Raw genomic sequence first — 25,210 nt, forward strand, 5'->3', positions numbered from 1 at the left:
CACTCAGTAGTGGTAAGCTACTATTGTAGCCACCAACACTCACTCACACACTACATTCATTCTAAGTGAAATGACTAGCCCAAGAACACAATGACAGATACCACTGGAGCGACTGTCCCCCTACTGTGGCACCTGGAATTCTCAGTGGTCTCCCAGCCAAATATTAACCAGGCCCAGACCTGCTTAGCTTCCTAGATCGGGCAATGATAAGCTCCTTCTACCACACACACATACACAACGTGCTGTACTATGTTATTATCTCTGTCTTTGTGTTCTATGTTGAAAAAACATTGAGAATAAATAAAAATTGCTTTTGGTGAAAAAATCTGAATAATATATAGATCTGCCCCTGCCACACACACACACACACACACACAATTGCTACTTTAGTTTGTATACTTCAAGTAATCCTCTATATCTTTGATAACATATATTCAATGTTGCTAGAATCCCAAGTGTAATATTAATAACAAACACATTTTAATTTATAACATTTATTTTTTTTTTTTAAAAAACAACATTTGGACATCGACAATAATAGTCATCAAACCATAGAGATACTGGTAAATCCAGACAAATGTCAGGTAAATATAAATCAAAAAATTCAATAGCAACAGCTATGAATTAATCCAGCAATCTGAGACTGCCAAAACGCACTGCATTTTTACACGTTGAACAGCTGACAAAAAAACACAACACTTGTATTGAGCAATAAATTAGAAAACTCCGTAGAATCCACATTAGTAATCAGTTGGCTGAAGCTTTAACTAAAAGCATTTAGACCCAGTGTAACTACTTTGTTGCAGACCACCAGCCAGCATGTGATCCCCACACCACCTGAAAAATGAAACACCTGTGTTTTATAGTGATTAGGCACCATCATTGCAATATGATGATATGTATCGGACATATACAGTGGGATGTACAGTATATCATTCCTCAAAGTATAAATCTGTATTTTCAACTGAATATTTTTACCTGCAACTCCTGTGGGAAATGCAACAAGGCGCTCTAGAGGGGCAATCCATCTGCTGGGTACCACAGTCACTGGATCAGAGTAATATTTCCAGATCAGGGAAATCATGAGAGCTGCCTGAAAAAGAAACAGGGAGGTATTGGGTAGCTGCAGCAAATTCCCAGGCATGCAATTATCCACCAGTACAAGCCACACCATTAGCCTAGCTGCAATAGGCACAAAGTCACACACAAAAAAATCTAACCTGTAAACATATACCAAACTAAATGTACCTACATGGGTCTAATGGCTACCACAAAATGATCCTTTTTAACTATAGCCCACCTGCAGAATGTAAAAAACGATGTTTACAACCCACTTCATTTTGGCTTGCTGTGCAGTTCTTGATTTTACTGCAAAAGAGAGAAATACACAGCCATTAGATTCATGACAATTATTAAGTGGTGTAAAATGTCGAAACAACAGATATGTTGCCACTTTTGAGATATTGGACCATCTGCCTTTCATTGTTTCATTCTCATTTAGCGCTTCACTCTCTATCACTTTCTTCCCACTGAACTTAAAAGGCAGACTGTGTAACTTTTGGCCACTAGGGGTGCTAGACCTGTAACTTTCACGTCAAGCACCCCTAGTGGCCACAAGCGCCGCAACACTGTCGCAAAAATCAACAAACAGTCAGTCGGGCCATCCTCCCTTGTCTTTTGATTGTGTATGCAGGCAGTAGTTGACCTGTAACTTTGGGATAAGTATCCTCTCTAAGGACTGGGTCGGTCGGGCTGGGGTGCTAAGCGGGGCTGGAGGAGCAGCCGCCCTCCTCTCCCCGCCTCCGGAGGCCCGGTGCTCAGCCCTCCTCGCCGCGTCGGTGGCGCTCCTCCCCTACTCCCTGGGTCGGCGCAACGGCCAGGATTGGGGCGGACGGGCGACCCGGCGTGCGAGCAGTTTTAAACTTTTCGCTTGCCTCGGCCAAGACCAGGAGTCGAAAAGGCGGAAAAATACTAGCAAAAGCCTTATTAGCCCAATGAGTATATCAGAGCCTGTGGTCACGTGACTCCTGTAAAGCGATACATTCTCCAGCTCACATGACCTGGCAAAAGACGGTCCGTCTCTCCAAACTTACATAGGCGGTATTTTAAGAGGGAAGCCCCGCTCAGAGGATTGATAATGTCAAGCGCTGTATATTGGCCTAAGGAATCATTTAAAATAACTCAATGAGTCAACTCCTGAGGTCAAAAAGTCTGCGGTGTACCTTTAATGATTGAAACCATTAAGCCAACAGTCAAGTTTCTATGAGTTTAATAGGATGGAATTCAATACTGGAATGAGCATGCATTATAGTAATATTTATGGAATTTCAGCTGCTGGAGGCAGATAAAGCTATAGTGTAGGCCTCATAGATCAATTAATCAAAGGTCATGTGGTTAAAAAAAAACCAACTCAAAAGTTTGTATTTATCTCCACCATAAACATCTTATTGACGCTGTTGGAAAATATTTGCACATTGCATTGTGGGATGTGGAGTCCCGTAGACGGGTGCATAGAAGTGATTTTACTTTATTCTCGCAGTGATTTCTTGTGTTTCTTTTCCAGACAAAGAGGACAGTGATCCACTTGACACAATTTTTGTCTTAGTTTCAGAATCAGAATCAACTTTATTGACCAAGAGTGTATGAATACACACGAGGAATTTGTCTTGGTGACCTGTGCTCTCTCAGATAGTGTAACATTAAATAATAACAATCAACTAGAATAAAGAAAAATAAATAAAAAAAGAAGTATAAACATAAATATAAGAGTAGTTAGACTAATATGTGCAAACTAAATAAAATAACAAGATAATAATAATAATAGTAATAATAATAATAATAATAACAAAATAAAATAAAAATACAATAATAATAAGATAATAGTGCAGTAGTGCATTGATGAGTAGTGCAGGTGAACATTTAAATGAAAATATTATGTCCATGAACATTTCGCAGTGACAGGTTGATCCAGGGTTGCTATGTTTAGTTCCAGGTTATTTCACAGTAACAGAAACAGGTCTGACACTATGACTGTTTAGTGTTGATCAGAGTGACAGCCTGGGGGAAGAAACTGTTTTTATGGCGGGTAGTTTTGGCGTACAGTGATCTGTAGCGTCTGCCGGAGGGGAGGAGTTTAAACAGATTGTGTGCAGGGTGTGAGGGGTCTGCAGTGATGCTACCTGTCCGTTTCCTGACCCTGGACAGGTATACGTCTTGGATGGAGGGCAGATCAACACCAATGATCTTTTCTGCAGTCCTGATTATTCTTTGTAGTCTGTGTCTGTCTAGTTTGGTTGTAGATCCAAACCAGACAGTGATGGAGGTGCACAGAACAGACTGAATGATGGAGGTGGAGAACATGATCAGCAGCTCCTGGGGCAGGTTGAACTTCCTCAGCTGACGCAGGAAGTACATCCTCTGCTGTGCCTTTTTCCTGGTTGTGTCTATGTGGGAGGTCCACTTCAGGTCCTGTGAGATTATGGATCCCAGGAACCTGAAGGAGTCCACGGTAGCCACTTTGCTATTCAGAATGGTAAGGGGGGTGAGTGGGGGGGGGGATTTCTCCTGAAGTCCACTGTCATCTCCACAGTCTTGAGCGGGTTCAGTTCCAGATGGTTCTGACTGCACCAGAGAGCCAGCTGTTCCACCTCCCGTCTGAAGGCAGACTCGTCCCCATCCCTGATGAGACGGATGACGTTTGTTCCCAGTATTCCCCGTGACATCACCTCACTCTGCGAGACATTCAATTCCGGCCGATCTTTCTGCATAAACCCCAAAATTAACCTCTGCCATTGTTTTGCCACAACTTTCAGTCTGTGTTGGGAAGTCACTTTGACAGAGTTTTTGGGGCAAACACGGCGGTGATCACAAAAAATGTACAACTGTCAATTTCAACCTTTAACAACTTTTTTCAAGCACATGGTTTTAGCTTTATTGATATATAAGCGCCTACACCGTGTCTTTATTTGATTTACAAAAATGTTTCATCTCCACCAGCTTTAATCATTTACTTAATTTTCAAATCCAATATAGGAGAATGCATTTGAACAGAGGTTATTATTTTGTTGCTAATCAAATGTAACTGGGATGTAACGTCACCCAAATGAGAGTCTTTGCTTTGGGTTTTTGGTTATTATTTACTGGTTATTCTCCCTGTATCTGTGTTCACTTGTACATCTCACCGTGTGTCTTCAGCTTGTCTGTTGTCTTGTTGATTTTACGCTCGAGTCTGGCGTATCTTGCAAACTCGTCCATCATGCTGATTGAGCACTGCTCCTTCTTCATCTCCTGGATTTCAGCCCTCATCTCGTTCTCTTGCTCCGCATCTTTCTGTAGCATTTTTGCAAGCTGGAAGCATCGAAAGAAATTGCAAAGAAAAACAAAATTGAAATACATTGAGTAATTAAATTAATTTTCAACATTTGGGAGGCGTTCACGTGCTGATCAGTGCCCCCCTAAAAGATGTACTTCAGGAAAAAGTTTCAAAATTTATCACAGAGCTCTGAATCCAAACAAAAGTGTTTGGTTTACGCAAAGGGTAGCCAAAAAATTAAAAGCGACTGGAATCATCCATATGTAAAGACATAATATTACAGTAAACAACTGGAAAACATTTAATTTGGTGGCTCCTCTACAGACAGGACTCCCCATGATCTATAATATACCGCTGGAGAGCCACTGTCGAAAGAAGTGAAGCTCCACACTGCCATATTGGTACACCAAAAGTATATTGGATAATATGTAAGCTCACGACTGCACATTTCAAATAAATAATTTTGGAGCTGTGGGACAATCGTTTTACACATAAATAGTGCTTTTGTTTATGAAAACGCACACATTTAATTTAGAAATCTTTCACAAGTATTTTTTTTATTTATTTTTTTTACATGTATTTTGGAATCTGGATCAACTCCCTGTACACCAACAGCTGCACCTCCTCTCACCAGTCGGTCAAACTCCTGAAGTTTGCAGACGACACAACCATCATCGGTCTCATCTCTGATGGAGACGAGTCTGACTACAGGTGGGAGACAGACCGGCTGGTGTCCTGTTGCAGCCAGAACAACCTGGAGCTCAACGCTTTAAAGACAGTGGAGATGATAGCAGACTTCAGGAAGAACCCAGCCCCCCTCACCCCCCTCGCCCTGGGAGACTCTACAGTGAGCTCTGTGGAGTACTTCTGCTTCCTGGGGACCATCATCACTCAGGACCTCAAGTGGGAGCTGAACATCCCTCCAGGACCTGTACGCCTCCAGGATTTTGAGGCGTGCAGGAAAGATTGTGGCCGACCCCTCCCACCCCGGTCATAAACTGTTTCAATCTCTCCCTTCTGGAAGGAGGTTTCGGTCCATCAGGACCAGAACCTCCAGTACATGGAGGCCATGTACATGGCCATTAAAAACATTTCTGATTCTGATTCTGAATTCTGATAACATCAAGAGTAATGCTAGGATGATTTGGAGGTAATACATGTATTGTAACTTATGTCAACATTAGTAAAATTGTTATACAGTTGCATTATATGTCTTGTCTGTCATGTATCAGTGTTGTTGTATAGTTATATATTTATTATTATTATTATTATTATTATTATTATTATAATAACAATAATAATAATAATAATTATTATTATTATTAATTCATATATTTATTTATAATAGAATTTGAGCAAATATCTCCAGTACTTCACTTCAGAGTTGTGAAAATAAAGCCAAATAGAATCGGAAAACCGCATTCAAGATGTCGTTAACGTTACACTTCTCGCGGTTCTTCGGTATACCAAGATGGCGGGTGGTGCCATCAACCCCGTCCACCAATGCAATATACAGTGGTATAACGCTAGCCCTTTTGTTAGTCACGTAGCATCACTCAGGAGGCTAACCTAACAACAAAGTGCTATTACACATGCTTTAATAGATTGCAGCGATAGGTCTATTAAACCCTGATGTAATGCATTTTACTTACAAAAGAGGAAACGGTAGGAAGAAGGATTTTCATAAGATTGCACAGAAAGACTGAGCAGAGCACCAGACACCAGGCAAAGCCCGTCGCCATGTTTTCACTGAAGCTGCAGAAGTGCTTGGTCTCGTGTTGCCAGATACCGGTGACAATTTCCGACACAGGAAATATTTCGGCCATTAAAAAAATACTAAAAACACACACGTTTAGCACTGTCACGGTTAAAAGATGACTAATTTTGATCGAATAATATTATGGTCATGCCTAGTCTAAACTTTTTAATGACTATGGCTGCATCCGAATAGTCCCTCCTATCTCCTTTCCTAACCACTTTTCCATAACCCCGGGGATTACGTCACAGGGTTAAGGCAAGGTGTTATGAAAGGAGTTAGGAAACGTTGATCACGTTTTTTTTTTTGTTTTTTTTGTTTTTTTTGGAATAATCATAATGATCCGACGGCCGCGTCTCCTTTCCTTAGCTTGAAGAAAATGTGAACGCTCTTTTATCAAGGCCACCACTTAAAAAGAACAGTGGATAAGAAAGGAGATAGGAAGGACCAGAGCCGTATAAAAGGGGAGTTGCGACAACTCCCTTCACTGGTTCGTTTTTTTGTTTTTGTTTTTTTTTTTGTTGTTTTTTTTACATCAATGGTGGCTCATGGAGCCTACAATCGTATAGTTATTCATTATTTTATTTATGGGTTAAAAAAAATGCAGCTATATTCTGAAAATGAAACATCTTTTCTGTTAATCCATTTTAAATTGAATTATGGTGTAGATATGCTTCCATATATGAAGGGCAGGGTTGCATGCAAATTGTAAACATAAAAATGTAATTCAATGTTTTTGCAGTGGATTCAATGTTGGCCTTAACTACGTCAAAAAAAAAAAAGCATTACCTGCTTTACGTGTTTACGCCAATCTTTAAACTAATTTACTTTAGGTAAATAACTATTTATGGAACTACATAAATATATCTTGTATATACACATACACATACAATTATTATTATTATTTATTATTATTATTGTTGTTATTATTATTATTATTATTATTATTATTATTATTATTATTATTATTATTATTATTATTATTATTATTATTATCTTATCTTGTTATTGTTATCTTGTTATATTATTTTATTTAGTTTTGCACATATTAGTCTAACTACTGTTCATATTTATGTTTAATTTTTTTTCTAGTTAATTGTTATTATTTAATGTATACATTATTAGAGCGAGCACAGTTCACCAAGTCAAATTCCTCGTGTGTATAACATACATTACATGGCCAATAAAGTTGATTCTATTCTATTCTATTCTATTCTATTCTATTCTATACATGTGACTGTGTACTGTATAAATATTGTTCATCAATGCAGTTACTGACAACAAATTACCGAAAATCCCAGTTTTGTCAATGGTTTCGATTTCATCGCCAATAACTACCGGAACAAATTGAGTCTACATGAAACACGTGACGGTCAAGCATTTTGGACTTCCGTTGTCGCAACTCTCTCTCTCTCTCTCTCTCTCTCTCTCTCTCTCTCTCTCTCTCTCTCTCTCTCTCTCTCTGGATGAAGCACAGGGTCGGACTCAGCCTACTAATACTTGAAAAAATTATTATCATTAAGAATGGCACTGCAGCTGAGGCTTTGATCCTTTTAGAGTAAATATTTTGATTTATTTTATATTTTTTCTTTTATGATGACGTTTTCTGTGAATTTTTTTAAATAACTAGAGATGCATGACTTAAAAATAAAGTTTTGCCTTTAATTTTATAAATGTATTAGAATGAAAAAAAGGTTTCATAATTAGGAATATTTTCTACAAACCAAAAAAGTTTTCCCTGGTTGGACTGGGTCTGGATTTTCATTCTTTTTTTTTTTCTAATTAAAAAGAAGAAAAAAAAACTTGTCGTTTCTCAAGTACTTAACATTTGTTTTTATTGTTAAAATTATTAATACAATTTATCTAAGACTTTTTGATGATAGATAGATAGATAGATAGATAGATAGATAGATAGATAGATAGATAGATAGATAGATAGATAAGGTGTATAAGCTTTAAACTAATATATCATTATTATAGTTCCACACTAATTTTGCCGTGACAAACAAGATAAAAATGTAAATAACATCATTACTATTGTGTTTCTATGTAATTGTTTAATTTTAAAGTAAATCTTGAATCATTTTCAACCTACAAACCCTACATTTAGGTAAATATTTTTGTTTTGGTATGAAAGAAATAGCTTTGGAAAAATCTTGAAACAAAACACCAAGACTTTAGAAATTGCAAAACTTTTAAATACATTATTTTTTTATTGAATTGAACATTTCTACAGACAAAGCTTGAAAGACAACACACACAAAAAAAGAAAAAAACAAACATTAACCATGATCCACGGGGCAAAACAATATATTTACAATAAAACAACAAATTTGGCTTGTGAAAAATAGCAAGTAAAACGTTAAAAATATTATCTCGAAAAAAATGTTTGCATCGGCCATTTTCAACACAGTAGTGAATACATGGCGAGTGTTAAAAGAGAAAGTCCGCGGTTCTGTGTGATTGGCATACTGTCCTGCCCACACAGGTAAGCTGTTATGGTTCAAAAATATGCTGCCTGAACCTCAGCACCAATCAGTGCGTGCAGGGGGCGGGGCTCACTCTTCCTGTTAGGTTGGTAGGATAGAGGGTAAAATATACCAAGAGAGGGATCCAATCCGGTTTGAGCTAGTTCTGGTACTGCTTGGACCTTTTATGCAAAGTCCCAGAGCGCTCTGGAGGTGTGGGACTGATACACGTATCAAAGACTGTGAAAACCCGTGTTGTTTTATTCCTCGTGTCCTGTAAACCTTGAGCAACAATGGGCAAAAAGAAAGTAAGTGGAATTACTGTACAGTAGCCTACAGCTTTTTTCTCTAAATCGTACATTTGTCGACTTGCACGAACTGCTTGTGTATCATTGTCATAATACGTGTTTTTATATTGTATATTAGCTGGTAAATGTAGTGTTGGGAAGGCGCCATTGTGTCCATGTGTGCTAGCATGTAGTCAGCTCAGCTTGTCTTTGGTCTGTCGTGTGTCCTGTTGATACAGGGAAGTGGCGCCTTTTTACTTAGTACTCAGTAGTACACGGCAACGCGCTGGCTTCATGTAACACACTTACAGGTTCTAACACTGTGGCTTATGTAACGACATCCGCGTTTCCCGACAAACCTGAAACCGCGGCTATCTGTTAAATTCCATTTACTGAGCATGGCATGGAGTTGAAACAAAGGGGTGGAACCACCGTCGGCACACAGGTTGCCATTTCGAGGATATGAGGGTTATTTTTCGACCTGTATGTCTTTTAAACTGTTCAGAGTTGTTTAAATGGAGTGTTTGTGGGTTATTTGGGTTGTGGAATGTGGCTTTTGTTCGTCGTGTTCGAGGCTCGGACCTGTGACTGTACTACAAGCTGGAGCACGTCACTCGTGCTGAGGTGTGCTCGCTTCTTTGCGCTGCCATGTTCATAATGGCACCTGTAAAGACAGCCACATACCTTTTGGTTTTTAACAAGAGCCTCATTTTTCTAAAACATATTTGGAATCGGCTCGTTTAGGGACCATTTGGCTTTTCCCCCCCTTTTTTTCTCCTTTTTTTTTTTTTTTTTTTTTTTAACGCATTCACGCGTGAATACTGTATGGCAACGTGTGGAGGTGAAGCGTCATTACTTTACACCACCATTCAGCAGCAGCGTGCTTACTCGTTCTGAACATGTCTATACTGTACCTGATGCACAGCTTTGTCTTGTTGAGGTGTGAATAAAGTGGCTGTACCCATTTCAGACACTATAGAAACGCTGTAGACCCCTCCCCATGAGCAGATTGCATAATTTCTTTGTGACTTAAGGCTAGGGAGATGTGCCCATCCCCCCCTTTGCCTCACACACCCACTTGAGCTCACAACTGGTTGTTGTTCATGGTTCATTAATTACTCTTTCTTTCTTTCCCTGTTTGTCTTTTCCAGGGTTGCTCCAGCGCAGAGCATGAGGTTAGTATGACTAATGACTTTTAACCTGATCACTACATGTGTTGACACTTAAGTATCACTCGAACATTTTGTTCTAGTTTCATTGAGACGGAGAAAAAAATGAATTATTCTTGCATTTTGATCATTACGCACGAGTTAATATAAAGCACGTTTTATTTTTGTTCATTATGGAATAGAACATTTAAAGTGGAGCATGCGCATCAGTTGGGTTTTATGCACAAGTATTATTTCCTATGTTGAATCAGTTATTTTTTACATCCTCCAGGGGGCGCAATTTACTGTAATAATAAAAAAATAAACCTGGTAGCACCCTTCCAATTCGCCTAATTTTGAGAAAGTTCAATTAGATTTTTACCATTAGATCTCCTCAAACGATTGATTTGCAGTTAAATGTAATTTGAAGCAAGATTTAAAAAAGAAAAAAGATTTCTATTTATTTATTTTTTTCAAGAGATAATTTCGAATTACCTAATGCATAAAAAGGTGTTAAAATGCACCATAACATTTACAATGGCTTCTTTTCAAGTAAAACCTTTTCTTTCTGGCCTTAGTGTTGACTTTTTTTTTTTTTTAAATATAATTTTTCATTTTTATTGTTTGCTCCCAAGCAGAAAAATGAAAGAAATGTCTTGATCTATTATGTACTTCATTCTAGGGTCCTCCACAAGAACCCAGGAGGTCTGGTAGGCTTTCAAATGTAAGTATTTTTTCTATGCTCAACAATTCCAGTGCAGTCTTTGTTTTTCCTGCTATGACACGTAACCATGGTTGTTGTTTTGCAGAACTTAAAGCCTCAACCAGAGAAGGTTAAGGTAAGGTATTTCCAGTGAGCAGAAACGTACAGCTTTATGTCACTATACATAGGTATTTATTTGACCTGCAATGATGTGTAACCACATTTGGTGTTTTGCAGAGCGCCAAGGCTAAACCAGAGAAGGTTAAGGTAAAGTATTTCCAATACACAGAAACGAAATACAGCTACATTCTCTTCAGTATCATTTCAGACATTGAATGTTTTCACTCTTATGTTTATATATTAGGGACCTCCTAAAAAGAAGCCAAAGGTGACCGAAAACGCTTGCGCCGAGGAGAGCAAAAAAGAAGAAAAGACAGAGGACAAAACTCCTGCAGCAGAAAATGGAGACAAAAAGCCTGACGAGGTAGTGCAAGTTTTCCCTTATGAAATTATTATTTATGTTCATATGAAATAAAAACAAGTAAGGTATATTAGCTTTTGTTTAATCTTCCAACAGGCTACCGCAGAAGAGGAAAAGAAGGAAGATGACAATGAGGACACAGGTGAAGAGGAAGAGGAAAAAGGTCCTGAGTAATCGTCAAACCACATGACCTACATTCCAGAACTTCCTGTACCTCCTTAGATGTAAAATGCAGAGATTATTTTTGTCTACTATTTTCCTAAGATAGGAAGGTTTTTAGGGATGTTGATTGCTTTGAAATATGCTACAATTCCATAGACTTCTGTCACCTTTGTGAAGGGAACAATTTCTTGTGATCTTATTGGTTTTTTTACACACTAAGTTTTTCTTCATTCTTTTTTTCTTTTTTTTTTTTGCATGACTTGCTAAAGCATCTCGGGAATGGTTGACTTTTAAGACATTGTGAGGTGTCATGTAACCTCGACTGTTGTATTTGTAATGTACATTTATAATTGTGTCATGACTCAAAAGTTGTATTCTGTGCTCAAAGCATTTACTTCAATGACGGTCGGAAAACTAAATTTAATTTGCATTTGTTTTTAAGGTACATTCATCCATTTCATGATAAGAGTTGCTTGGCTAGTTCATTTTTACATTTTTGATGGTGCATCCTTTTAGGATATCTGTAGGGTTTTGGGGTTTCTTGACAAATGTACAGTTTCTTTTTTTTTTTCTTTTTACTTAAAATGTTTTAAACAATGTAAAATGCCAATTAAAAAGGGGATTTTCAAATTGTTTCATATTTATTGTGTGCTTTGTGTTGCCTTTTTTTTTTTTTTTTTTGCTAACTTAAATGTGTGCTTCCATAAGTTAGTTTTGATGATGTATTTGGCCCAGCTTTTACGTGGTTGTTTACCAAATTACAACCATCTCTTCACACAGGTGAGTTGGCCAATAACTGCAGCATAAAGAATGAAACGACATAAACAAATACATAATTTGGATGAACTAGTTCTGAAAATAAATACAACAGTGGGTTGAAATTAAATCAGATACAAGTTATTAAAAAAAAAACTTTGAAAATCATTGCATTTTTGTGAGTAATTAATGCAGTACTTAATTATATGCAGTGTAATACAGTCAAAAACAAGGGCACTGTTGAGTTTAACTTAGTTAAGCACTATACTTTTAAACCCAAGGAGCAAGTCATGTTTGTATCTTTGGTTGCAACAAGTCCAAAATAATTTCTACATGTTTTACATGCCAATATTCTATACTACATCATACATGTTAAACAAGTATCTTCATAAAATTAGTGTTTAAGGCAACCCAATGGTGGCTTGGAATAGACATGTTCACCTATAGAAGAAATTCCCAAGTTTAGACCAAAGTATTGATCACAACAACAGTAAATAAAGGGAAATATAACTGCAAATAGTTTATTAAAAAAGATATTTTGTGAAATATTTGATCAGACCAGAAAAAGGCCAGCTTTATTGGGAAAGAAGAGCAAATGTAATATTGTGCCATAGTTTATTTATAAATATAAATTATTAGTGAAAGATACTGTTCTTAATTTTTACTCAGTAAAATCATGCTGCTGACAAGACTGAATGCAATGGAAGGCCTTGACTTTCATACCGTCTTTATATATGTAGTTTACAGCGAGACAAAACATTGAGCAATTAGCAAATTTGAGAACTTATACATTTATGTATAATTACAATACAATTTTGATTTGATTTAGAGGCCTGTGATTGATATTACACAATAATGTTTTGTTTTTGTTTTTTTTTCGCATTAAAGAATAAAAGCAGAATGTTGATACATATTGAGAATTGTATTGCCTGACTGTTTAAGGCCTTAATTTGAAAAACATTCCTTGAAGAAATAAAGCGTTTGGTGTTTTAACAAAAAAATAAAAGTGGAAGGAAAAATAGTGATGGATATCGATGTTTAAACTTTAGATCGATATGACTAAATCATTGATCAAACAATCGATTAGATCGATTGATCTTGACACCCCTTATCTCTCTCTCTCTCTCTCTCTCTCTCTCTCTCTCTCTCTCTCTCTCTCTCTCTCTCTCTCTCTATATATATATATATATATATATATATATATATATATATATATGAAGAAATGTATATGAAAAAAAATATGCTTTGGTAGTTGTCAAACGCAAGTCACTTTGAAACATAGAGAAGTAATTAATTTAATTTGGCGCATGAAGTGGATGAATATGTCACCCAATGTTGCTTTTTTTTTCGTAAATATTAATTGGAATTTTTTGGATTTTTTTTATTGTTTTAATAAAATGTGTTTCTATATAATTATTTTTGAACACAAAAAATAAAAACAAAATAGGTAAACGCTTGAATATAAAGAAAGTTAAAAAAAAAAAAAAAAAAAACACTAACAAAAACAAAAAAGTTGATTATCATTAGCAAAAGAAAAAAAAACGATTAAAAATATTAATGAAGGAAACCGGTCGTCATTTAACAATGACGTCATGTTCAGGATTCACGACCTTGGTCAGCCAAAGGGGTGTCAGCCGTTTGATTTCTGAAATACGCGTCATTTTTAAAGTAAATAATATCTTTTTTGTGAGTACATGATTAGTAAAACTCTTTAGACTATTTTGTACAATGTTTGAGTGACAGTATTGTTTATCGTCCGGTCAAGCTGCTCAGTGCTGGTGTCTTTTGTTGAGAAAGAGCCTCCCCACCCCCTCTTTCCTGTACTGCTCCGTCGTGGCGGAAGTAAGCCGCGTAGCCAAGGCCTCATCCTTCCAATGGCGACTGCAAACGGGCTGAATAGAAAGCGGGCTCAACCGTGGTGGGGGTCAGCGCTGTGCGTCTGAAATTAAATAAATACATCATCATTACCTTACCTACAAAGTTAGCCTAACGCTTGTGTCGCCTTTTGAAATCACGGCCGATTCAATGGCCATAAATCGGAACCTTTCGCTCCTTGAGTCGGGTAAGCCGTATAAGTCGAGCCACACACATATAGATGTATATGGCTCGATTGTGGTTATTTTAACGGTGTTTAACTGTTCGCTCTGTCCACTTCCAGAGCTTTACTACTTGATCTCTCGGTTTCTAACCACTGGTCCGTGCCGGAGAGCGGCGGAGGTAAGCTACTCTCCTTTGACTTGGCTAGTTTTCGTATTAGTTACACCAGCTGCTTGATAATGGGGTTAATACACATAATTTCACCGGTACCACTTCTAATTCTCCGCAGGTTCTGGCGAGTGAACTAGAGGAATATCAGGTTTGTAAGCTAGTAACCGTGTCCACTTGGCTCGAGAACAGCAGACTAGCTGCTACTATCCAGTGTTTACTGAGCAGATGCTTAAACTTGTTAACACTTTTACATCGTTTGACAGCACTCTTTTTAATCACTGTGTGGGTGGTGTTTTATTTTTCTCAAACTCCTTTCATAAACCTCTCACCACAGCTTCTACCTGGTAGATTGGACTGGCAGGGAAACAAGCACCCCAGAACTTATGAAGACGTGGTGAGTTTTAAACTGTTTCTGTCTGCTTGTTGTTATTGTGTTCTGACAGCGGGGACCGTCCGACCACGCTCTCTGCGTGTTTACGCTCTTTGTTCTGTTTCCCTTCGCACTGTGGTTAGAAAAACTAGCCGTTTGGATAGTCGCCGTGGTCGTCATTTAGTGATTTTCTTTGATAACGTCTTTTAATCAGTAAGGTGTTTTTTATTTTACAAAAGCAAAAGTAGCTTGAACTGGTAGTTTTATATAATTTCGACCGGCTGTGCTGCGGAAAGGGCGGGACTTCGGCTTCTCGCTCTGTGGAGACAGCGCTGCTGGCCAATCAGAGCTTTGTTTCTGTGTTAGTGTGCACGCGACCTGGGTTATGATTGGTCCACAGTAACAACGATTTGCAGGGGAAAGTCACGCCCCCTAAGAGACTCAGACCTATTGGAACTGAGCTCAGGTGTAGCACATGTAGCTCATGGTGTTACTTTTGATGAATAAAATACACAAAGTGACCCAATGCTTCTGAATTTAAACTTGTCACAGAGCTCTTAGATAAGGAAATGAAGCTCCATGCTAAATCAAGCAAACAAAAAAAGTCTTTAAGCGAGTTAGTGAAAGTTGAAACAAAAATAATAGTAATAGAAAGAATAATTATAGATACTTCTATCGAGAAGATAATGGAAGATGCAGCGCCAAACGAATTAGTCCAATCAAACGCAATGGAAATAGAATGAAAATGAATTCTTCTTCTTCTTCACTTCTGTGAGCAATGTTTATTATTACTGATCTCTAATATTAAGTCTGGTATATTTTTGTCAGTGTTATGACTAATTGATTTGACTTGTGTTTGTGTTTTTTTTCTGCTTCTGTGCTTGGCCAGGTTGCTGCCAACAGGCATGTTGCGCCTGACCATTTGCTACAAATATGTAAGCAGATTGGACCGCTACTTGACCAAGAGCTGCCATCATGTGTCCCAGGTGTACACTCTCTCCTGGGGTCTGGAAAGCAGTCAATGCTCAGGACTGCAAAGGTAATCAGGATGTTTTTTTGCTGACAGTTTTGATTTAAAAAAAAAAAAAAAAATATATATATATATATATATATATATATATATATATATATATAAAAAATATTATAAATAAGACATTTCCTTTTGTTTGGTGTTGATAGTAAAGTTATGATCTACAATAAAGTCATTAATACAAAGAGAGAAATGTTTTTAAAATATAATTTGTGGTTTAAAGAAATTAATATTTTTCCATGTTCAGAAAAAAATGCATTCATTATTGAAATGATGTCATTTGTAGATTTTAAACGTTTAGGGTGTAGAAAATGTTGGTACCCTCTAAACATGTTTTTGGTTCTGGACTTTCAGAGCGGGACAGTGTGCGGTTCAAAACTACGTCATATGCAGCCCTTCACCGGGGCCGACCACCAGAGAGGCCTTTAAATTGCAAGCAACCTCCACAGCTTGGTATGTCGGCCATTGCCTTTTTTTCCCTTTGTTGCTGGTATATTAATGTATATTAATGGAGCAGTGGAAGCATAAGCAACTGTGGATTGTGTTCCCTTGTATTGTCTGTCTAATTCGTTTTATGTCTATGTTCTTAAGTTTTTGAATAGTTGGCAATAAATGTTGAGCTATGACTTATCTAGGTGTGGGACCTGTTTTAGTACTTGTGTCTATTTAATCAGGTGTTTATGTTCATCCAAAAAGAATTATAAAATATGTCAGTCATTTTTTTTTTTTTCTCACTTCTAGTATTTTTCTTTTTTTCCCTCCTCCTTTGTACTTTAAAGCTGTGATTCTCAACTGGTGGGTCGTACCCAAAAGTAGGTCAGGGACCTGTACTGGGTGGGTCCCGGACAGCTGGTCAAAAATGAATGAATACTTCATGTCTCTCATGTTGGACTTGTCTTTTATTTAAAAGAAACTTTTTTATGACAGGCATGCTGTGAAATGCATGTTGCACAGGAAAATATATAGATTTCTTTTTTTAAAATTGTTTATTCAACAATAGTTTTCTAAAAACTAAATTTGGTGGGTTAAATTCTAAAAGGTTGCAATTTAATGAGTAGTTGAGAACCACTGCTTTAAAATATCAATACAATACACATTGCTTTAAGTTGGTACATAACGACATTGGCATTTTTTCCACTAGTGTGAAGATTTGTGTTTAAATGAACAGTGAAGGTGCATTGTGGGAGAGAGCTGACAGGAGTTCAGTGCTTCAGCTCAATAAATCCCATCAGCAACTATGAGCGCATGCGTCTGCATCGCGAATCCTGGGTCATCTGTCTGCGGTCTACTGTATCGCCTTCGATCGTACTGGTCTCAGGATCTTCACAGTAAGGAGACTTTTCTCATTTGACCTCTCCCTTAAAAATATTAGTAATTACAGGTACTGGATTCATTAGTTTTTACTTTTTTATTTTTATTTTTTGTTTGTTTAAACATGCAGGTGAACATCATGTGGATTGTTTTGGTTTTCACAATTATTACTGACAAAAGCTTTATACACTCAACTATAAACTAGGGATGTCCCGATACAACTTTTTAAACTTCCGATACGATGCCGATATTGCAGCCATGATTATTGGCCGATATCGATCCGATATCAGCGCCAATCATACAGACTTTTATTACTTATTTTCTTGTGTGGAATGTTAGAAAGGCTTGATCAAGTGATGTTACTCAAACAGAGAACAATTCAAGTTCACTTCAGTTATTTTTTACTGTCAGTATATGGTGGGAACAACTGAGGGCGGGGACAAAAACTTATCGGAGCGCTGATATCTGAGATTTTAGATGCAGTCCGATAAAATCCCATATTTGTTTTCTGTCTGATATCGAACTGATATCAATATCGGATTGGGAGACCCCTACTATAAACCCATTTCTATATTTTATTAATATTATTTCTTCCTCCAGGTTTAGAGGCAGGTTATGCTAACTTTGTGCTCCACTTCGTGGTTGCTAATGTATTCTAAACGAGCTGTGTCAATGTTTCTACTCCAGGGCTCAGATGACTGTTTAGTCAAGATTTGGTCTTCATTTGATGGAAGGCTTCATTCAACTTTGCGAGGACACTCTGCAGAGATCACGGACTTGGCAGTCAACTACGAGAACACACTAATAGCTGCAGGAAGCTGTGACAAAACCATCCGAGTGTGGTGCCTTCGTACCTGTGCCCCTGTGCAGTGCTGCAGGGGCACAGTGGATCCATTACCTCCCTTCAGGTGATTTCTGATGCTTTGCAGCACTGACGCATCGTGTGTGACTAACCCTCAGCCATTTAGAAATGAATAGTTTATTTCTGCTGGGTGGAGCCCCCTGGAAAATTAATTGTTAAATTGTACAGAATACTATGTAAAGTTAGAATATTATTGCTTAATACAGTGTTTTTCAGGCTTGGGTTTGGGGAACCATGTGGGGTTGCCTGGAATTAAAATGAGGTCCCTTGAAATGTCTAGTGATTGGTTAAAAAAAAAGAAAAAAACTTAGCTAAAAACTCATTAAAATTTTATTTTTAAAATAGTTTTAATTATTATTTTTCAAACACACATCCCACATCATAAATATTGAATAGTTGTATTCTATACTTCAACTTTCTAAAATTAAAATCTAGATCAAATAAAATGTAGTATAAGAATATCTGAGGTGGTGCATCTTGTCGCTTTGTGCACTATTTTGGCTACTCTGTATTTATAACACACTTTAATAAACATGATCAAAAACTAATTATAGAAAAGAAAGTCTCTTGGGTTGTCGGACATTTGTAATATCAAAATATGGTCACGGCCTGAAAAAGGTTGGGAGAAGTGAGACAGCACATTCTTGTAGTTAAATTTTTTTTCATTTTATTATGCATTGGTTCAGTGACTTTGATGATCATCACAATAATGCATCATCGCTTCAGTGTGAGACACAAAACGAACAACAAAAACATGTTTGGCTGCTATTGTGCACATTTTCTCAAATGACTAATACCAACTAAAGGTCTTTGTGAAATCTGTTGCGTGTTGTATTCACTTTTGCATTCTAAGAAGGATGAGTTTTCTACTGAACAGAAGGTTGTGGAATAGGAAAAAAGGCTCTTGTCTGAAATACTTGATTGCCTCACTCTCTGTCTGAAACTGGACGATTCTTTATGTGAACCAGAAAGTAAAATTGAACCATATCATTGTTTATTCAGTGTTGAATTGGTCCTAAGTGTAAACAACATTTAGCTGTGTGTCTGGATCAGTTGTGATTTGAGTAGCTGACTTGTGAACGTCGTCTGTTTCCAGTTTTCACCATTTGCCAAGGGCTCCAAACGTTTCATGCTGTCCACTGGAACAGACGCCACTGTCTGCTTCTGGCAGTGGGATGCCAATAACATCAACAACTTTAGGTGAGAGCTTCTTGGTTGATGCCTGTGTGTGTGTTTTTGAAAGTGCTGACTTTTAGATTTATTTTTGGTCCTTTTTCAAATAGAAATGTTCAATATATTACTTTGTTGCTATTTTAAAGGATTTACTGTTGTATCAATACAAGCACATGATGCACAGCCTTGCTAAACGTTGTTAAGTAGTACAAATATTAATCTGCAAAAAGCCGAAGGCTTTTTTGGAAAAACTAGCTAAACAGGGTTGCCTTTTTTATTTTGCTAATTAGTGCTAAGACATACATTTTCTCTATGTAAATGCAGTTGCTTGTTTTGACTTGACTAAACAAATGCTAAAAGCTGAATCCAGCAGGAGATGACAGCCAATGAGGTTTTAGAACAGACCAAAACCACATCGGTTTAACTGATTATGATATCCAAACATCTGTTCAGTCTTGCATCTACCATTTTAATACTGATTTATTTTTGTTTGTGAGGGTTTTTATTTGGATTGTAGTGTTGGCTGCTGATGAACATGTGAAAGCCAATTTGTTCACTTTTATTTTAAACGTCTCAATTTGATCGCACAAAGTTGCATTTTGTGAATATAATCAAGCTTAATATACGGTAAGTGACACTGGCTGCCCTGCTTGAGTCATAATTCAGTTAATTAACAGGACTAAGCTTCTCTATGTCATCTACCTATAAAGCAAGGAACGTCTGTGTGTGTATGTGTGGAGCAAATATCTCCCCTACGTGGTGTGAGTTTGACCTGAAACTTAGTCAAACTCCCCAAGTGTGTGCATCTGTTATTTTGGAGTAAGTTGGTGAAGTTAAAACAGTCAAAACATCAATTTTATAATTACGGTTCCCTCGGTAAGAGCACGGTATGAGCGCGGTACTTCCGGTTCTGGGTTCATGACGTCACCGTGTAGCAGTTTGCTTGGGTTTAAAAAAAAAAAAAGGTCAATATTAAAAACGTTTTGTACCGCTTAAAGTCATTTACGTTAATATTTCATGGTTATTTAATATTATTCCCGTGATTCCAAACTCCCTTTAAATCTCCGGTCACGGACGTTACTTCCTCCTTTGTCTCCATGACCGTGGACTGTGGCTGTGCTGACGGTCGTTAGTCGACCTTATCACAAACTATCTGGTTATTCAGAAAGAAGAATGTAACGTTTTTGTGAGCGGATGGGTCCACTGGACTCTATCTTGATTATTGTTTGTTCTGCGCAAGGGTCAGTGTTTTTGTCTTATTATTCTATGTGCTAAGAAAGATGCTAGCAGCTACAATGCAAACACACACACACACAAACACATGCACGCACACACACACGGCTGATGCGGCTCACACTGAGCTGTTTAGAGAGAGTTGCGACTTTGGTGTTGCTTTCGTGGTACTTTCGTGTCTCTCTTAGCAAGGCGCACGTGTGTGAAGATAACGCACAGAGGAGATGGATGTAGACACCACACACACACACACACACAGTATTTATAATAAAAAATATACTAAATGAGTAAAATAAAACAAAACGCTAAAAAATATTTATACAAAAAGTAAAACAAATTACAACAGAAATGCATAAAAATATACAAAAATGCTCCAAAAACACACACAATTACTCCAAAAAACATACATTACAGAAAATACACCAAACAACAACAAACATATGAAAATGACTCAAATACACAAAACTAAATATTTATACAAAAATAACAATAGAAATGCACAAACTACACTAAAAAAGATACAAAAATACACAAAATGATTCCAGAGTCACACTACAATGCAACAAAAAACAATAATTATACACAAAATGCACAAATAAACAACAGAAAGATACAAAAATACACATGGCTCCAAAACATATATTACAGAAAAATACATCAACAAATAAATAAATAAAATGGGTATAAAAAACAACAAACACATTTATCATGCACATGTCCCATAAAATTAAACCAGGGAAATTGCACATGCTATTTTTACTTTGTTATAAAGGGGTTTTATTTGCGAGTACAGAGTATGTACACCTCTTTGTACATCCAACCTTCAAATATATGTCATTTGGCCATAATTGACAACTGTACTTATGCTCCCACATGAATGCAGACTTCCAACGGGCACTGTACGAGATGGATGTAGACACACACACACACACACACACACACAGTATTTATAATAAAAATATACTAAATAAGTAAAATAAAACAAAAAACTAAACAATATTTATACAAAAAATGACTCCAGATTCACACTACAATGGCAACAAAAAACAATAATTATACAAAAAATGCACAAAATACACATGATGACTTCAAAACATTTATTACAAAAATACAACAAAAATATATAATGGATCAATACACAAAACTAAAGATTTATACAGAAAATCCACACAAACTAAATATTTACACAAAAATTACACAAAATGACTCCTGAATCACGCGACTATGGCAACAAAAACAATGATTATACAAAAAATGCACAAAAAACACAACAGAAAGATACAAAAATACACATGACTCCAAAAAAACATACATTACAGAAAAATACGCCAAACAAAAGATATAAAAGTGAGTAAAAAACAAAACAAAAACACATTTATCATACACATGTCACATAGAATTAAACCAGGAAGATTGCACCTGCAATTATACCCCTTATGCTCCCACATGAATGCATACTTCCGACGGGCACTTTATTGTCTATTTAAATGTTAGCAAGCCTCAAAAATAGCGCACACACCCCTGCTATAGAAAAATATCACTGACAAAAAAGTTTTTATAGATGGCGTTACAAAATTATTCTTTGGTGTCAGGGTGGAATTGACTGAAGTTGGTTTTGTAGAGAGTAATTACCAAGACTTTTGTATATGTGACTGGCAGGAAGACATGTTGCTGTGGGATTATTGTCCAACTCCAAATAGCTTCCCATGCTCTGTCCAGTTGTTTTTGTTGAGCTTCATCACAATGAAAATCATTATTCTTCTCAGTAGGGCTGGGCAATATGGACCAAAACTCATATCTCAATATTTTTTCTCAAAAAAATGGAGTCTGACTAGAAAAACCAATTCTGGGTTAATTTAGCTGATGCAGTATGCCACACAAGCACATTTATTAACAAACAGTGGCACAATATGTGTCACTTTTGGCTTTTTCTCCTATAGGGACCTCCCAGTCACGTGACCCCCAGCTGGGTGTTAGCCATTTTGACGGTCAACAACTGAGGCGGGACGTCATGTCGTCGCACTGTTTATCATCCGAAAAAGCTAATTAAAGAGGAAGATAAAGGAATTTTGTTTTTTCAATCAAAAATTGAAAATCAATCGATTTTAATAGGGATTTGTAACGATTAATCGTAAGGCAGTTAAAAATAGATTCATAGGTATCACGGTTCACATCGATGCTCTGTTGAATCGCAGTACTTTTTTTAAACAGCAGAGGGCGCTATATATTTATCCTTCTCGTCTAAAAGTGTAGGCGGCAGGCGGAATCTGCTACTACTTTCTTTCTGGCCACCTTCTACTATTAAACATGTTCATAAATGATTCCTTACCCCTTTAGCACCGGAAAAAGAAATATCTAATATTACGTGAATATCAGTAAAAGTCACGTTTTTTCTATTCTGTCTGCTAGCATAGCATCTGTTCTTCACTGCTACATTAGCTGCATGCCAACCGACTACTGGGGTACTAGCACCCTCTGCAGGTCCAAACAAATATCTGACGTAAATACAGTGCAGACTGTTTTTTTTTTTTAAGTCCAATTGTTAAGGCACAAAATACATTTTCAGTTGCAATTTTAAAAAGAAAAAGGAATGTTATATAGTTTTGCATTATTTTACTATAGAACCAGAATTTAAATTAATAGGCTTCTTCTTCATTTGTATTATTCCTTTATTTCATTCAAGATTTATTTTTAATTAAATTGCATTGTTTTGAATAGTTTACCAAGGGATTCTTTGACAAATAAATATAAAAGGAAAATAGTACAGTTATTTTGTAGTTTTTTTTCCCCCCAAAATATAAAGGAACATTTTTCAGTCATTTGACTACGGTCCCATTTTATAAAATAAATCGTGAGAGAATCGTTTCGTGAACCCAGTATTGTGAATCGTATCGGAGTTGAGTGAATTGTTACCATCCCTAATTTTAAATTGTTTATCCCTTTTTGACCCTGATGAAAAAATATGCCTTGAATTTGAAAAATGGAAATCAAATAACACTCGTATTTCGTTTTTCAATTTCCTTTCCTGAACAGGAAATTCAATGACCAAAACATACACAGACTTACCAGCAGTGACTCTGTAGCTAACTGAGCTGTTCCACGGCTCTCTTCTCCTCTCTTTATTCTGTTTCTAGCTAATGTTGCTAGGTTTTTTTCACTGCTACAAAAAATGTAAAAAACCATACACCGGTAGAAACCGTGACAGAATGCACTATCGTTTCATCATAAAGGGTAACAGCTAAACGTTTGATTAACAATTGATTTTATGTTTAACTCAAAAAATACATAAAAAAATCATCGGAAAATTGGGAGCCTGATGGTTCCGGCTAACGTTATGTTGAATGTTTGATACTGCACACAACATTGCAGATTTTGATGGTAAACAGTGAATTTATACCATTAAATCCCTTAATCACAGAGAAATCATTCATTAGCCTTCGAGGGGACCATTTCTCTGATCCAAAATGAAGACTGCAAAGCCGCGTGTTTGAGATGGAAGCCAACACCACCATCAGCGTTTTGCCTGTTTATTGCCGCCAGCCACTTGCTTCTCCGTTTAGTTTTTTGGAATACGGTATAAAGATATTCCTTTAGGAGGATCACTAAACGGATCTGATAGCATCCAACAGCCACAACACAGCTCGGCATGATGGCGACTACCTGTATAGACCGTCAAAATGGCCTGCTCCAAAAAGGCGTGAAGTCACGTGGGATGTCCCTCTAAGGACCAGCACATGTGAGTGAGTTCTATAGTGTGGCTTGTTTAGGAGAAGGTCTGGGTTAGAACCACACTCAGAAATTCAACTAACTGTGCTTTCATGCTGTTCTGAAAAGTAGCTAAAGCAGCAACTCCTAATATGAGTATTTTATTCCAAAATAAGCTTTAGAAAATGTAAAACAAAATAGAAAGCTTGATATACCGGTTTATCTTGAATCTTGATTGTATTGCCCAGCCTAGAATTGCCCCGAAATTGAATAAAAATGTTCAGCTTTTGTCATATGAAATCATTATTTCTTCTACACACTTTTATGTGTTTTTAGTGATCGACCCGCACAAGTTTACAGAACGACCAAGGCCCAGGTGTGCAGACTGTGTGTTCTTCATTCAGTCCAGGTACGTTTTTATTGAATTATTTTTGTTGGACGCTCCAGCTCTTGGTTCAGTGTTATCAACATTATTTGGTACGTGTATAGTTGAAGTTAGTAAGCTTACATCTATTCCTCCAGGTGGACTGTTTTTAGCAACAGGAAGCACTGATGATGTCATCAGAATATATTACCTTGGAAGTGGAAGTCCAAGAAAGGTGTCGGAGCTTCACGAGCACACGGTAAGCACTGCCTTTACAGCCTTAATGAAAACAATGCACTCGGTTTTCTTATATTGTCTTATATTCTCTTTTTGTGCGTCTTCCTCCTCTCAGGACAAAGTTGATAGCATTCAGTTTTGCCACTCAGGTGAAAGGTACGACTGGGAGCTGAAATGTAGCCCCCTCACACCTGAAGTATAGCAAAAACATCCTTAAATAATGTATTTTTGCTTCGTTTGCTTTTACAGGTTTGTGAGCGGGAGCCGAGATGGAACAGCACGCATCTGGAAGCTCCACCTGCGGCAGCAGTGGAGATGCATTTTACTTAACATGTCAGCCACTCATCCAGGGTAGGGGAGCAAATACTTTTTAAAGTTGATGTACCTCCCCTGTTTGTATTGACACAAGACAAGTAGATTACATGAATAATTTGCTAGAAATGCAGAGAAAAAACTAGCTTTTGTGGTATAAAAATGTGTGTGATCAACTCACTAAAGAGCCAGCTGGCACACAGAGCTGTCAATGTTTGAGGTAAACCAGGAGCTAAAGTCGGCCCAGAAGTCTTTTAAACTCCTTTGTGATTAGTTGTCTTGGCTTTGTCATCTGCTAGAAAACAAGGGCTTGCCAACATGTGAACATTCTG

At 37.1% G+C, this 25,210-nt stretch overlaps 3 protein-coding genes across 4 annotated transcripts in view; 2 read left to right on the forward strand and 1 right to left on the reverse strand.

Moving 5' to 3' along the window:
• Window positions 1-478: 478 nt before the first annotated feature.
• Window positions 479-6,473, reverse strand: get1 (guided entry of tail-anchored proteins factor 1). Its single transcript, XM_028464325.1, has 5 exons — window positions 5,965-6,473; window positions 4,182-4,347; window positions 1,301-1,368; window positions 979-1,093; window positions 479-837 (listed from the first exon to the last, which is right to left on the reverse strand). Exons 1-5 carry the CDS (start codon window positions 6,136-6,138, stop codon window positions 764-766), a joined length of 597 nt encoding a protein of 198 aa, XP_028320126.1. The 5' UTR covers window positions 6,139-6,473; the 3' UTR covers window positions 479-763.
• A 2,166-nt stretch (window positions 6,474-8,639) lies between these two features.
• LOC114474445 (high mobility group nucleosome-binding domain-containing protein 3-like) lies at window positions 8,640-11,650 on the forward strand. Of its 2 annotated transcripts, XM_028464770.1 has the most exons (7): window positions 8,648-8,844; window positions 9,975-9,998; window positions 10,654-10,695; window positions 10,781-10,810; window positions 10,912-10,941; window positions 11,039-11,158; window positions 11,252-11,650. In XM_028464770.1, the coding sequence occupies exons 1-7, from the start codon at window positions 8,830-8,832 to the stop codon at window positions 11,327-11,329; spliced, it is 339 nt and encodes a 112-aa protein (XP_028320571.1). In that variant the 5' UTR covers window positions 8,648-8,829; the 3' UTR covers window positions 11,330-11,650. The 2 variants fall into 2 exon arrangements, with proteins under 2 accessions (XP_028320572.1, XP_028320571.1); XM_028464771.1 differs by lacking the exon at window positions 10,912-10,941 and having other exon boundaries at window positions 8,640-8,844.
• Window positions 11,651-13,679: 2,029 nt separating this feature from the next.
• The window catches only part of brwd1 (bromodomain and WD repeat domain containing 1), a 32,081-nt gene continuing 20,550 nt past the window's right edge, over window positions 13,680-25,210 (forward strand). Inside the window, 17 exon segments of the mRNA XM_028465090.1 lie at window positions 13,680-14,135; window positions 14,232-14,290; window positions 14,400-14,429; window positions 14,616-14,675; window positions 15,541-15,689; window positions 16,034-16,134; window positions 16,850-16,936; window positions 16,939-17,009; window positions 17,680-17,854; window positions 17,857-17,900; window positions 18,951-19,054; window positions 24,302-24,308; window positions 24,310-24,336; window positions 24,338-24,374; window positions 24,488-24,588; window positions 24,682-24,722; window positions 24,816-24,917. Coding sequence (XP_028320891.1) covers window positions 14,099-14,135; window positions 14,232-14,290; window positions 14,400-14,429; window positions 14,616-14,675; window positions 15,541-15,689; window positions 16,034-16,134; window positions 16,850-16,936; window positions 16,939-17,009; window positions 17,680-17,854; window positions 17,857-17,900; window positions 18,951-19,054; window positions 24,302-24,308; window positions 24,310-24,336; window positions 24,338-24,374; window positions 24,488-24,588; window positions 24,682-24,722; window positions 24,816-24,917 — 1,232 coding nt within the window. The 5' untranslated portion in view covers window positions 13,680-14,098.

The sequence above is a fragment of the Gouania willdenowi genome, chromosome 13, assembly GCF_900634775.1.
Source record: "Gouania willdenowi chromosome 13, fGouWil2.1, whole genome shotgun sequence".
Taxonomy (NCBI): Eukaryota; Metazoa; Chordata; class Actinopteri; order Blenniiformes; family Gobiesocidae; genus Gouania; species Gouania willdenowi.